This window comes from Bacillus rossius, chromosome 1 (assembly GCF_032445375.1).
Source record: "Bacillus rossius redtenbacheri isolate Brsri chromosome 1, Brsri_v3, whole genome shotgun sequence".
In the NCBI taxonomy this organism is placed as follows: domain Eukaryota; kingdom Metazoa; phylum Arthropoda; class Insecta; order Phasmatodea; family Bacillidae; genus Bacillus; species Bacillus rossius.
The window spans coordinates 42,536,112-42,551,941 of NC_086330.1; the positions used below are offsets into that span (position 1 = coordinate 42,536,112).

The 15,830-nt window shown below is 46.9% G+C and overlaps 1 protein-coding gene across 4 annotated transcripts in view; it reads left to right on the forward strand.

The window, feature by feature from the left end:
• Positions 1-12,886: 12,886 nt before the first annotated feature.
• The window catches only part of LOC134535139 (tRNA modification GTPase GTPBP3, mitochondrial), a 51,947-nt gene continuing 49,003 nt past the window's right edge, over positions 12,887-15,830 (forward strand). For 2 of the 4 annotated variants that reach the window (XM_063374121.1, XM_063374131.1), the window contains exons 1-2: positions 12,939-13,154; positions 13,232-13,408. In XM_063374121.1, the coding sequence (XP_063230191.1) occupies positions 13,040-13,154; positions 13,232-13,408 (292 nt within the window). In that variant the 5' untranslated portion in view covers positions 12,939-13,039. Of the gene's footprint in view, positions 13,155-13,231; positions 13,409-15,830 lie in introns of all 4 variants that reach the window. The other 2 variants (XM_063374091.1, XM_063374101.1) reach the window with 2 other exon arrangements.

Consider the following 15,830-nt stretch of genomic DNA (forward strand, 5'->3'; position numbering starts at 1 on the left):
TGCAGGTCCCACTTGGTGTGGTCCTCGTCCAACCGGATGCGCATCTGAGTTTTAATGTCATGATTTCGCCTTTCGGTCGGTTTCGCGCGCAGATGGTAGGTGGGCGTCGTGTGATGCTCCACCCCCCATCCCGTGCAGGACATTCGCCAGCTTCTCCCCGTGAACTGCACCCCGTTGTCCGTCAGCAGGACTGCGGGGTACCCGTATCGCGGGAAGAACTCGCGCTCGAGCAGGGCAATCACGGTGCCGGCCTTCACGTTTGGTACTGCGAACGCCTCCGCCCAGCGGGTGAAGACATCCGTGACCACAACAATGAAACACCGACCACAGGACGTGCGAGGATACGGCCCCATATTATCCACCGCCACAGTGTGGAAGGGATCCCGGGGCCGACGTGGGACCTGTTGCTCCCTGCCGTCGGGTCGCCTGGACTTCCGCTCCTGGCAACGCAGGCAGGCCCGCACGTAGCGTCTCATTTATGCCACGTTGCCAGGCCAGTGGAACGTCCGTCTGACCTCACGCAGCGTCAGCTCCGCACCCGGGTGTTCCGCCAGGGGGTGGTCATGCAGGTAGCCCATGATCCAGCGCCTAGCCTCGGGCAGCACGTGGGTCTGCCACCTGCTCGTTCTGGGAGCCCTCCTGGTCTGGAGCACCCCATCCAGACTTCGGCAGCCCGGTACCACCCCTTCCCCGCACTCCGTCAGTCGAGTCTGGGTGTCGGGGTCCCGGAGCTGCGCAGCGTGGAGCCACGTGAGCAGTTCAGTCATTGTTTCTGGTCGCGCGTCAGGCGCAGGGGCAGTGGAGCTTGTCAGCGCGTACAACGCACACGGTCGCGGCGTCGAGTCCTCTACCCCGCGTTCACGCACAGGGAGGAGAACTTCCTCCCAGCCCTGGTCGTCGCGGAACTCATTCTCAGGATCCGGATTCCGAGACAACTCGTCGGCCAGCTGATTTCACGTCCAGGGATGTGTTCGACCGTGAACGAGAATTCCTGGATCATCATGGCCCACCGAGTGAAGTTAGACTTCCGGCCCTGAGCGGAGTCTAGCCAGCGGAGGTATTGGCTGTCGGTTCTCAGCGTGAATGAGCGTCCCTCGACGTGTTGACGGTACCTCTGCAGGGCCCAGACCACTGCAAGGCACTCCTGCTCATTCACGTGATACCTCCGCTCAGCCTGCCCAAAGTTGGCGCTGGCATACCCATTCACACGCCTCACGCCCCGGTCATCCATCTGGTACAGTACCGCACCCATCCCCTCCTGACTCGCATCTCTCTGGATGAAGATGGGGCAGCTGGGCACCAGGCGTGAGAGCGTGTGACAGTTCCTGAACCAGTGCTTCACCTGTCGCAAGGCCTCGTCCGCGGCGGAGGTCCACCGGAACTTAGTCTTCGGCGACAGTAGGTCCATCATCGGGGCCGTTACCGTGGCGAAGTCGGGGACAAAAGACCGCAGCCAGTTGAGCAGACCCATGAGCTTCTGGAGCTGCTTCCTGGTCTTCGGTGCCCCCTTTCCCTCGATCAGCTCCAACTGCTCAGGTCAGGGGCGGCACCCCTCCGTCGTCACAATGTGTCCCAGGAACTCGATCTCACTGGCCCCAATGTGACATTTCTTTGGGGCACACGTCAGTCCGTGTCTGACCATACGTTCTAGCACCAGTGCCAGATGGTGCGCGTGCTCCTCCCACTTCCTGAACTAGACGATAACGTCGTCCAGATAGGCACTGGCGAATTCGCCAATGTACCCATCCAGAACACGTACCATCAGTGCCTGGAACATGGCAGGGGCGTCCATGAGACCAAACGGCATGGCGCAGAACTGGTATCGCCGGCCGTCTGGTGCGGTAAATGCCGTCTTAGGGCGGTCCTCCAGGCATACCGGCACCTTCCAGTAGCCTGATATCAAGTCGAGTGTCGTGAAGATAGTCGCGTCCCCCAGTCCGGCTAATGCGTCCGTGATGTTGATCTGCGGGGGCGGGGCGGGAATGGTCAGTTTGTTTACCGCCTTGAAGTTCACGCAAAAGCGTAAACTTCCGTCTTTCTTGGTGGCCAGCACCACCCGCGAGTTGTACGGGGAGGTGCTGGGTTCAACCACCCCGTCACGTAACATCTCGTCAATTTGAGTCTGTATGGCCCCCCGTTCTCGGTTGCCAAATCCGTATACCTTCTCAAAGGGGGGGCGGTGCGGTACCATCGGTATCCAGTGCTCAGTCACGTTCGTCTGTCATAGCCGGTCCGCGGCCGCAAATACCTGTGCCTGGGAGGCGAGGACATTGTTGATGACGTCGACGTTCTCCTCGGGGACACAATGCTGAAGATCCTCTAGGCGGATGACTGACTGAGGGGGACTGAAGGGAACCTGGTGCACGCCGTACACCATCCAGCGCCCCCGGGTGCCGAAGTGCATCCGCCCAGCTCGTACTTCTACGGTGGCGTCGACCTCGTACAGCCACAGGACTCCCAGGATCAGCCCCTCGCGGAGCTCGGGGACCACCCAGGCCTCGATGTGGCTAACGTGACCAAAGATGTTCAATGTTACCTGAGTGATGCCCCCTGCTGTGACGACGGTGTCCCTGGTGGCGAGCTGCACCAGGTCCCTCCGCGGGGTCATGCCTCCGCTCTCACCAGGTGGGTCGCGATGTAGGATCGACTGGCGGCGGTGTCCACCAGGGCCAGCATCTCCCGTCCGTTAGCATGGACGGGAATTCGCAGCAGCTCCTGCTCCTCGGAGCCGACCTGCCCCAGCTGTGCAGTCGTCTGTCCCCCACCGCCCCCGGCCTCCTGGCCGTCCGGGCGTGGGGAACTCGCGGCGAGGTCCGCGGCTCGTCCTGGCGCTGACTTGTTGACATTCCGGTGGTCCACCTTGTCGACTACAGTTTGACGAGGCGGCTGGTCCGGCCCCAGAAACACCCCCAGTCGCGGCCGCTGTGGTACTGGCGGCATCCAGTTGTCCCTAGGGTTGTCCCAGCACGGGAACTACTGGTGGGATGCCTATGCTGACGCTCCGGTTGCCCACCTCGCCGATGGCATGTCGACGAGGCGGCTGGTCCGGCCCTGGTAAAACCTGCTTCAGGGCCACGGTGGTTGTGACGGCATCCAGCTGTCCCTGAGGTTGTCCCGACACGGGAACAGCTGACGAGGAGCAGTTCTGTTGCCTCTTGCTTCCCGGCGGCGGACACGATGTTGGTGTGATAGGCGCTGGCGATGGTCGACGAGTCCTGTTGGTAACTGGGTCTGTCGGTGGCTGGCGGGTCGGGGAGCAGCACCTAGTTGTCCCTCCGCCCCCGTTCCCGCGTTTCCTGCCTGCGACGTGTTGCCTTCGCGCGCTTCCTCCCACGCGGCTCTGGTGGGTCACAGGCGATGCCAATGGTACGCCTCTGGGCAAAACCGGCATTGCGGCGGACGCTCGTCCCTCTCCCGCGTTCTTGTCCGCTCCTGACGTCCTCCTTCTGCTGCAGCTGTCTCTGGGTGTCCCCTGGTACCACCATGGTCTGTTGTCTTCCGCGGTCCCGCGCTGTCGGCTTAGCTCACCATGGCCATGTCATTGTCCGTGACCTCTGTGACGGTTACCCCTCGTGGTCCCAAGCGGGCACGGGGAACCCTCGCGCCCCTAAGTGCCGTCCTCCACTGCGACATGTTGTGTTCAATCACACGAGCGAGGGCCACGAACTCCTCTGTGTCACGTCCGGCGGCTGTTCTCATGAAGGGGTGGAACTCTGGTAGCAATTGTTCGACGATGGTTGGTAACGCCGCACTCACGTCTCCACTCGTCCCCAATCGGCGGAACATTCGCAGCTTCTCGTAAATGAACTGTTCCGCACTCTCGTCCTCATCCTGGTTCCGGCAATAAAATGTCCGCAGACACAACGCACGCGCCTGATCGTTGTCGTACCTAGTCTCGACTTGGCGTACAAAAAGCCCCCACTCGGTATCAAAACTCCCGGCCATTGACCACCAGTTTCTTGCCTCGCCGCGGAGCTGTCCCGCCACTCTCGACGCCCACTCTGCCCATCGCACTTCGTATAGTTTTAAGAGGTGCTCGCACTCCCGCAAAAACTCCCACGGGTCCTCGTTGTCTCTCCCCGCAAACACTGGCAACTCAAACTGTGTATTCACGTACCGCACTACCGGTCCCTCCGCGTCCGGGGGCCTGTCGCTCTGTTCCCGTTTACATTCGGCGTCTGTGCTGACCGTGCCGTTCGCGCCCCCGGCTGCGCTGCCGGGCCCGCATACTACGCTTTTTACGTCCAATTTCGCGGAGTCTCCTTCCTCATGCATGTCTGTTTCGAAACTGATTAGATCGTCTCTCTCTTGTCCCGTCTGCTTCCACGCCATCCTGTCCTCCGGTGCTACTGATACGGGATGTGATCGCAATCTCCCCCAGTAATACAATGCGATCCTTCCCGGCGTGTTACGTTCAGTCGGAGATCCCGCTGCGCTGCCGTCTTGAATTTCTGTCGCTCCCACGTCGCGCTATCTCTCGCCGAAACGTCTCGTGTTCGTGCCATTCCCGCGCCACGTTATCTCCCGCCGGCGCACCGGCGCGACGGCTCGAGTTCGCGCCGCTCCCACGCCGCGCGGCTGCACCTGCTTCTGTCCTGTCCTGCACCTGTGCGCTTGCGTGTGCTTGCGTGCGCTTGCGTGCGTTTGCGTATGCTTACGGCCACACTAGTTGGGTGCCAAATGACGTCCCTCGGTTTCTGGTCCCTATTTCCCCGTTTACTAGAAGTTCCTGTTGTGCCCGTACTGCTCTCGTAGGAGAGGTGTGAGTCCAGGCCAACGTGGCCGGGACCGGGGAATACGGGACCTGGAGGGAGGGTGAGGTGATGAGGAAGAATGATAGGCAGTTTTTAAAGGACCACTCGATGTTAACAGTTCCACGAGCCCCTTTTATTGTAATCCTGAGAGCCTGCCGCGGCCTGGCGGATCCGTCGCGGGATGAGCGCCCTTCCCACGAAGACTCGGACACCCGAAGACCGTCTCGTGCAACCAACTCGTCTCGACACGAACTAGAAATCCTCCCACGTAACAAAGTTCCTGATTGAAAGTTGCTCCACAAAGGCGCATGACACGTGCGCGGTTCTTTACGTAACAGACTCGTAATGACGGCGAAGGTTCGGCGGTGCGTAACTACGCTTACGCGTCCTATGATGTTCGACTCGTGACGTAACTCGTAACTCGTAACTCATACGCTCAATCGTGTGAGCGGCACAGCGAAGTGACGTCGTACCGACCATGGCCTTTAAGCCCATGCTCCGCACCGCCAGTACCGTATCCCGTTTTCGGAGCGCGCCCCTTGCCCAGCCGGATTGAGTCAGGCGAGCGTCCCGGGCGTGACCCCAATAGACAACAAACCTTATTAAAAGTCACCGCGGCCACTGGCCTTAATTAAAATGTCCGTGACTAGGATCGTGTCAGATTAGAAGAAATCCAACTATTACAGCTCACAGTGAGACAATATGTTGATAAATAAGGTCGCCAACTTGATGTCACATTTTAAATAATTAAATACATTAAAACTATTGCTAAGCCTTAAGCACCCAATTACCAGGTGCTACATTTTAATTGGGCACCTGGAACATGTTTTAACTGGTAATATAGTAAATTAAATTAATATATGTTTTTTGACGCCGACTCACAAAGAAGAGAAAGTTTCTCTTCCTTGCGAGGCGGCCATGTCCGGCAGTCTCGAATCACTCCGCGCCGGGAACAGACGTGTGTCCGTGGGCAGCATCCAAGTTTCTTTCATTTTATTATTTTTTATTCTGTACTAAATCTTTAAATTTAAAACCTTTTGTTAACTCACCGCTGCCCACGTCGACTCGGCGCATATTTTGCGGAGCCGGGCCTATCCCGACCGTCTTAAGTGTGATACCGCGATACGTATCGTAGCACAAAACGTACGGTACTGGCCGACTCCAGCGAAAGTGTTTTTACTTAAGGACGCCGTGCATATGCCTGCCGGCTGCACACACGTAAGTGTTTCGCCGAATTTAGGAGCCCGCTCATAGAGCACCCCCTGCACCAGTTAATGTTCGGCGCTGGCCGTCTCCAGCGAGCATCGACCCGCGTCCCGCGAGACTGCCGCGGTAACCATTAATGTCGAGTAGCGTTGTTTTTTCTGTGTTAATCGTGTAACGGCTAGACGTCGCCAAGTGTTGGTGAGAGTGTTTTGTAGCGGGACTAGATTAAAGGTAATTCTCACCAACTCGTGTATACTAATTATCCGGAGTCTCCCGTCCTCCACACGGCCGAGCGGCCTTCACAGTCAAGAGAGAACCATTCAGGGTAGATTCAAGCCATGTACCTGGCGGGGCACGCGGGGGCAGAGTACCCACGACCCAACATCAACGGCCTAGCAGTCCGCTAGCCTGGCGCCCCTCCGGACAACAAGAGCACCGCGACGCCCGTAGCGCCCGTCAGGTACCCCCCGGGCCTTTCACATAGGTCGGGTGACGGCAGAAGGCAGCTCAGCTGCCGCAACAACCCGTACAGTGGCGCTGTCGCCGGACCGCGAGCTCGGTAGATGCGCCTCGCGATCAGCGCGGAGCGGCGTGCACGTCTACCGCTGAACGAGTCCTGAGCAACACTGCCCTTCCCCGCCCACCCGGGGCCGTCGCCCGCGGTCCACGGGGGAGGGGAGGAGAAATCGGCCGGCGTGGGAGAGCGCCACCCCTCGCGACGCGGACGAGCGCCAGGCCGCGATTACATATTAACACTGCGAGACCTTTGAGAAAATTACAAGATTATTTACACAATAATTAATACATTACGGTTACATTATTTACACACTTACTGAGGTTCACGATCATTTAAAAAATATATACAACACAGAATTATTCGTAACACTAAGGAAGCCACTGGCATGCTAGGGCGCACGCGGGTGCGTCCCTGGCCGATGCACTACACTGATGGTTCACTGGGGAAACAGATTCCCTCAGGCCTGCGTCGGTGGCCAGGTACGGCCTCTGCATCTGGGAGGGTACGACGACTGTCGTCACTGCATAGTGAAATAAAACTTGGATGTTAGAGTATCAAACTAAGACAAAATGAATAAAGTTTCCAAAGAATAATGCTTAGAATACCCTGAAGTTAAAAGTGTGTTCTCTCTGGCAATAAGATGTATAATATCTGTTATACTTTGGTTGTCCTCTTTTCAATTAAATAATTAAATACATAATATTGGCTCATGAAATATACAATTAATGTTAAAATAATAATAATATAACTGTAAACAGTTGGACTGGTTACAAGTTCAGTATTAATTTTTTCTAACTGCCTATTATAAATTCCTTGTTTTCTACATTTCAGAGATGTGAGGTGCCATCTTCTGGTTTATTGGTTCAGTTCTGTCATCCACCACGGGATGCCTACAATGTACAAAAGTTGAGGAACATCCCGATGAAGCCCGAAGGGTTAACCTTCGGCCATCTTCGGAAGTTTGTTTTTATTTTGGGAAAACGCGTGGTATTTAGAAATAGATTGTAAACATGGCATATAAGAACAGTAAGATAGAGAATTAATTTAAGGAATGTATAGAAAATAAAATGGAAAACATCGTCGGGTATGTGGAGATGGAAGTTGTCTGTGAAACATTCACGAATGGATTGTAACAGTTAGGTTATTCATACTAGGTGCCTCAGCAGGTGAAGATGAATTTATTATCTCTAGTCTGTCCGTGCATAACGTCAGAGTGATAGACTTAACGTGAAACGACGGTTCGACAACAGACTCGGCCATTGGTTGGACAAGCGTGTGTATGATACGTCAATAAAGTGCCATAGTTTTTACTCAGTCTGTTTCCTTTTCATTGCTGGTGAGAACGGGACGAGAGTGGAGTGAGCTTGAGGAGTGAGTATTAAAGGGGAAGGGAGGGAGGGACTTAAGGAGGAGGCTCAGGGAGTTGAGAGGAGTTATCCTTGCCACCGGGTGGAAGCCCATTTGCAAGAGTACAAATTAATTAATTCATAATTCATACAAGGCGTCCTGGGTGGCCTGAACAGCCCAGGTAAGTTAAATTAACGACGCACTCCTGCCTGCAGCCACGTGGTAGAACCCGCCCTGAGACCATATTTTCGACCTAACTAAGAATGTACAGTCGTAAATACTTCAACGCAGCTGTGTTGATGACTTCATAATGAAATGTGTGAATAGATAAAAGATAAATGTATATTTATATAAGATACCAAAATTATCGAGATTATCAAAGAATACAAATTTTTAACGTGTGAAATATGTTGACCATTGGGTGTGTATTATGTTGCTGTAAATAATATCTTTTTTTATTCAGTTTCTCTTTAACACTTGGTCTCCAGAGTGCCCTTTATTTGAGCAATTCACTACATCCTCAGTACCTACTTGTAAATTGCTTCTGTTTGTTTCAAGCATGTGAAGAAATTACAATATTAGCTTATACGTTAAATTCCTTGGACGCGCCATGGAAATTAAGAATTATTTTCCGTTTGTTGCAGGCATGAGAAAAAATTAGAACATCTGCTTATACATGTGATTCCTTGGACACCACATGAAAATTAGGAGATATTTTTATCAATCCTCATAACTGTGCCTTTTTTACTGGATTTAGAATGTTATTTAATTGCCACTTAAGGATAGTAACTTAGAAAGTTGAAATAAAACTGGTTCTAGGTATTATTTAAAAATCAAAGAGTATGTTTTTACAACCTTATATTTCAATGTAAAAAACTTATGAAATTTGGATGGAGAGAAAAAAAGTATAAAGATTTTTTGCCACATATTCATAATAAATTATTGTACAGTGAGGACGGTAGGGGAATGGAATAGGCTGGAGGAGGAGTATGTGATGGTTGGGAGTGTGGACCAGTTCAGAAGAAGAGTGCGGGGAAAGTAGAGTGAATGCTTGCCACCGGGTACTTCTGTGCCCACTTGCAGCAATAATAATAATAATAACAATAACATGATAGGTATATTTTCAAACACATTGATAGTTATTGGTAGGTAAGTTACAAGAAAGAAAGTGTAATATTTGAATCATAAAAAAAGATTTAGGCTTAACCAGTGGCGTAGCCAGGATTTGTGTATGGGGGGTGTTAAGAAGCATGGCCCCCCTGTATTAAAATGGGTGTCTGGGGGTCCTCCCCTGGAAAAATTGGGATTTTAAGGTGTAAAATAGTGCTATTTTAGCAGTTTTCGGTTCTTAAATTTTAAATATTTTAATGGTAAAAATTTTATTAATCTTAATATGAAATTTGTTTCAGTGATGAATAAGAAATTAATTAAAGATTTGGTGCTAGGGGGGGGGGGGGGGTTTGAACCCCTAAACCCCCCCACCTCCTGGCTACGCCCCTGGGCTTAACATATTCAATATGTCATTATTCTATTCATGCATAGTACATAAAAAAATTTCTATATGAACTGCACATATATATTTTAATGTAACATGTCAACTTTTATGAGGTACCGGTATAGGCTGAAAGAAATGGACATGGATAGGGTTCTTTTGGGCAGGGCTGTTATGAATAAAAAAAATACAACAAAACTTAAAAAATTACTCAATATTTATGTTTATTTCCATTAATATATTTGTGATGAAACTGTGGGCTCTAACTTTCACATAAATAAATGTATTATTTCTGTACTGAGCATTACCAAAACAGAGATTACAGAGTAATATTTCCTCTTTACATTCTACGACCAGATGACACTCTGCAAGTCAACATACACTAAAGCACACAATTGTGTTGAACCTCAGTATCCATCTATGTGAAAAATTACTTTTATGGTGAGAAACAGAATCTTGTAATTTGTGCAAAAAAAAATTAAATAAAATAATTATTTGTTATTTTGACCAACAGAATTTGTGTCATCACAAGTTATATAACTTCAGTGTGCCTAGATGTTAAACATAGTTAGTTGAAGTATAGTACGTTCTGGTATCTCTGAAATAAACTGTTAGATGCAATAACATGCATGCATGTATCCAATTCTTTCCCAGCAACCCAAATATCAGCTGATACATTAAAATTTTCTGCTTTAAATGCTATATGGCTAGTAACTCCTATTCTCTTTAAATGTACTTGATTCCTGTAAATGTAATCTGGTAATATTCTATTAGTTATTCCTCGAACAAAACTTAAGCAGGAAAATGCTCAGAATAATGACAGTAAGTACATATACTCAATAACAAACAAAACAGTTCCTGCGTAACATACATGAATCAGCCATTAAACATTAGAATATGTACACACACAAATACAATTCAAAGTTATTAGTTTTAACTTTAAAATTGGGCTAAAATAACTTTCTTCAATTTAAACCATTCTGTACCCCATAGGGAAAGGGTGCTATGTCCATTTATCTACGTTTACAGGAGAACATTTAAAATTATTATAAAACAATTTTATAAGTATGTACATACATTTTTCATTGAGTTAGGAATTGATAGGCCTACAAACATTATAAATCCCATATTGATTATATAGAAAGTTTAAAATGTTACAATTAAGATATAGACGGGGCACGCTGGGGCAATGCACCCACGACCAACAACGGCCAAGGTTTCCAAGCTATCCTGGCGCCCTCCGGACATCATCATCATCATTACAACACCCGTAAAACCCGTCAGGTATTCCCCGGGCCTTCCACAGAGGACCAGGTGACAGCAGGTGTAAATGCATGTAGCTGATTTTGTATTTGCCACCACAGGAAAATGAAACATTAAGGTAACATGCAATAGATACAAAGAGAAATATCATTGTATTAAATTAATTAATTAAATGCACCCGTGGCAGTCTACAAGCAGAACACTCTCGCACTGCTTATTTCACAATGTCACATATCGAGCGGGGGAAAAAAAATTAGATGTTTTAAAATCAACTTCCAGAAATAAATATAACAGCAATAAATGGGAAGAAATGGATTGCTTGATTGATTGAGTGCTGTGATTTAATGTTGACACCGTTCCGGCTGCCTCCCCGTCAAAGCTATCAAGTTTTGCGGGATGGGTCTCGGGGTTTGGGTTCGGCCAAGTGGCGGGAGGCAGGGACGTGTCCGTAGAGGTGATCCTTGGGCTGTTTAGGCCACCCAAGACGCCTTATACTACAAATGATGCACTCCGCTACGTGAAGTGTGGTTTTTATTACACACCAACCTCTACATGGTGCTATGCATCCCCTGGCCGCGACTGTTCGGGGTTAGGGAGCTCTGCGCGTGTACGGCTGTTCGGCGATGACCCCGCTTACTATGGAGAGGGGGGAGTTTTGAGCGAACAGTACGTGGCGGACGTTGCTGCTAAGACCTGCGCGGTGATGCACGGCCAGTGGTGTTGTAACTCACGATCTAGATGCGGTTGCGGAATTGGCGCGAAGACGACCAGCCTCTTCGAGCTCCCGGTGGGTACTGACTCACTCGTGTAGCACAGCGCTACAGCAGGCCTGCCAATTGCGCGCCAGAAGCGCAGCGCGCAGGAAACAGACGCGGCCAAGTTTAGGACCTATTCGCACGTTGAACAATGGAATTAACAAATAAAAACATTTGATGAAATATACATTACATAGTTTATGTCTGTGAGAGAAAACATGTACCCTTGATGCTATAGTCCGGCGGAAGCACATTGCCACACCCGGCGGAGTGCTTCCGCCGAGGTGGCCGGTAGTGGTGCTAGCTGCGGGTCGTTCGGTGCACTCACACTCGTTGCACCATGTTGCACGCGCGGGCGTGTTCGTGGCACACGGCTTTGAGAGGCGTCGGAGAGGCATCGCGGCCTGTGCGACTAAGAGGCGCACTATCGGCTGGCGTCAATGTAATATTAACCAATGTCTTGCAGTCAACAGTTTTTAAGGGCCTTCAAACTAATTTTTAAGTCGACAATAATTTGTCAATATGACAGCAAATGTAATAAATTAAGAAAGACTGGATTAAGATACAAACATAAAGAAAGTACCGGCAATGTAACAGTTGTTGCCAGGAGATAAAGAAGGCACCAACAATGCAATGCCATTACATTAAAGTTTGTTGGGAATAACTGGTCAAAAATCAATAAAAAAATGAAAAAAATTCTCGGCTCTAGACCTCGCCGTCGTTACCTGCTGAGACACATTTCTTACACATTCTTTAAACAAATTCTCTATTTCATTGTTATCGTGCGCAATATTTACAATCTATTTAACATTCCCGCGCGTTTTTCAAAAGAAAACCAACTTCCGAAGATGCCCGAAGGTTAACCCTTCGGGCTTCATCGGGATGTTCCTCAACTTTTGTAAATTGTAGGCTTCCCCATCCACCACAAGGGCTGCATGCTGTAGGCTACTTTGTTTCTGTTTACAAACCAGAATTGTTTCGATTTATTTCATTCCATTCTGTATAACACTCTCCAAACCCTGATCCAATAGTTATAAGAAGTTTCTCCATTCGAGACTCTCTCACACGTTTTTCCAACTTTTTCTCTATCTCTGTTGGTTTACCTGTGCCCTTAAATCTGACTCTTCCTTCTTCGGGTTGTATTCATAGCTACAATTACAGTCATGGCACCAGACCACGATGCTAACAACAACGTTGCATGCGACCTTTTTAAAATTAAAACCTCAACCTAAAGCTTAAAGGCCGCATCCTGAAATGCTACCATACTCCAAACTACTAACTTCTTGAAAAGGGACCTACAGAACTGTGAAGGGACTCACATTGATATGGTGACTCGCCAAAAAAAAAAAAAACTACATACAAGTTTAATCAGGAATGCACGATTGAAGTGTTGAAGCAAGAAACACCAATTTTATGTTTTGTGTTTTCATTATATCTTCAACCCTAATTTTAGAATTTATCTTTAACCTAATATTTAGTTGTTGATTCTAAATTGAGAATTTTAGTTTTCTTTTAATTTTTTCGTTTAAATGTTGGTTCCTTGATTGTTTTTATTATCGTTGCTTTGTTGCTTCGTATATCACGCGGGAGGTGCAAATGTAAATTTTATAAAAATTTCATTCCATACGTATTGTATATGCAATGACATTAAACATTTTAAATTTTAATTTACTTAAGGGTTTTGGGAAGCTGTAAGGGCGTTTTAATGTTGTTAAAGTTTGCAAAACAACAATCAATGATTTTTAATTATTCAAGTGTCTTTTTACATCTAAGTATTAGCAGAAATCTTTCTGCTTCTACAATTTTTGCATTGTCCTCAGGTACTCTATAATGTTATGTATTCTAGTTGGGTTGTGTTTTCTTTTTTATTTAACTCACTTAGTTTTATGTTTTTCAGGCTATGGGAAGAGTGGTGTGGCTGTCATCAGAGTTTCAGGATCTCAAGCATCAGCGGCTGCTGTGAGAATAGGTGGATTGAAATTACCTCTGGTTCCAAGGCACACGTTCTTGCGGAAATTACGTGATCCACTGACAAATAACATTCTCGACCAAGGGATAGTTATTTGGTTTCCAGGTACCAGTCAGTCATTCATTTCATGCATTATTTCCGTTTGACCCTGGTAATTGTCATGGTGAGGGGTGGGTCCGAGAAAAATAGAAAGTAATAAAAATACAAAAAGAAACATTGCCATATTTCAAGTAGTTAACGATTTTAACATTGGTTGGGTTAGCTTTGGTTAGTTAAGTTTATAATACTGTAAAATCTTGTTAATGGCTGGTTAGGTTAGGCCAGCTACATTAAGTATGTATTACATATTGTATTGCGAATACATTTTGTTTTGAAGAGAGATGTTTATTTCTAACTTGCGTGGTGGTATCCCACCCATATCTTTTCTGTGGTTTCTTTCAATAAAGTTCAAAAATAAATATTTAATAAAATTTCTTAAATAAATGTCTTAAGAATAAAATCATTCAGCAAAAGACAATAATTAATAACTTCAATCATAAAAAAAATATAGTGCTCATGTGTACTTTTGTTAAGAAAACTGGTCATGTATGTTCCATTTGTTTTTGCTGCATTTATTATTGTAAGTCAGTAAAGTGCTTTACAAGACAGTACACACCCACCTTTTATCATAAGTGGTAGGTTGACGTCATCTGACCGAAGGCCACCCTAAAGCCCGACCTGCAACCGCCTGTATCCGACCCCGCTAACGGAACGCACCCCTAGCCATGGCCCACCCGAGCCAGGCGAGCATCGGAGCAACAGGTAGAATCAAGGACCATGCCCTAATTAATCAGCCACCTCGACCCCAGTTCATTATAAATCTCGTATTATTCAAACTTAATTAATGTAAACTTGTTAAATCTAATTCTTGGAGAGTATCTGCAAATTAGGTTAATCTTTATTATTTAATGTATAAATTTAGAGCCACTTTCAATCTCCTGTTAATTAAATAATTTCCGAATAACGGAACTTTAGAAACTTTGGCGCGAGAGAACGCTGAGGCCTCCCCTCGTGCCAAGGCCAGACGCCAGTACCGAGCGACTCACGGACTGGGGCGGACGTGCGTCCCACGGGGAGTCTTCATCCTTTGTCTCCACTGAAATTCACTACTGGTAACTATAGTCATAATTCAAATCCTTTTCGTTTCGTAAACTCCCCGTGCGTACCTGGTCCTTTTTACGGTGTAGGGCCTAACCCAGTCGTTTAAATATAAACTCCCCGCACAAAGCATTACGCGGGGCAGTTCAGCATGCGGCACGGGCCGGAAGCAGGAAGAACTTATATTGAAATGCATCTGTGGGAGTGTTTGTTGGTACCAAGCAACACATATATATTGTTAGAAGTAGGACTTTTGTAAATTTTATGTGCTGGTTTCAAATAAATATCTTTCCTTTGGGGCAAGAATTAAGTAATATAAGAATTCCTTGAAAAATACGTGACCAAAATGTCATCCAAAAAAATTAATTACTGTTCACTTATTAATGGACTTCTTATTAATATTATGTTACACAGCATAGAAAGTCATTAAGGGTTTTTATTGTTGCTGATCTAACAAAACTTACCTAGAATGTGGAAACCACAGAAGCACACTGGAAACCTGGTCTTCTTGAGTTAAGTTATGAGAACCAGTGCTACCATAGGATTCTAATGCAGATTAAAGGGGAAATATTTGAAAATAAAATGTACAATTGTATAAATAAATGTTGGTTTTATTTTGATTATTCAAGGCCTGTCTAAGAGTTGCTAACACTTAGGGCGGGATTCATAGTTGAAGGCTTGTTTGGCGAATAAGTAATACTTTATAAAGTAGTGCTTATTCTTCAAGTAGTACTTATTCCAGCAATATGAATTCATAAACCTATACTTGACGAAGTAATACTTGAACAAGCCCTTCTTATATTGGCCGTGCGGTACTTGATCAAGTATCTCAAAAAGTAAAGGACGAATTTTGTGTCAACGTAACGCAAGAAAATATACCGCTGTAAATCCATAGTTTACCTGTTTGAAAATAAAAATGCCCACGTTTCCAACCATATATGCGTACCATTAATACGTAAGATGATATTTATACTTTATTTGAAAGTGAACTTGAATAACATAAATATGAACATGTATTAAAACGAATTTACAACTACATAAATATGTTTTGAATGTTTGTGTTGTTAAATTATGTTGGCCATCTTGTGTCTGTGATCTATAAGTGGGTGAAGTTAACCACGTGGTAGCGAAACAACTTTCGTGATTCGTGATGGCTAGTGAAAAAGAAAAGAGAGGAAAAATTATACTGATTCGGAAAGAATTTTGTTTAAGCAGTTGGTCTTAAAATACAAAGCAGTACTTGAAAATAAAACCACGGATGCGATGAGTACACAAGCGAAGAATGCGGCGTGGATTAACATTGCACGCGAATATTATGGTTCGCTGTGTATATGAAAGGGTTTAATGCATCTCGTATGTATGTAGCGCTTTGGTGTCCGTACATTGACAT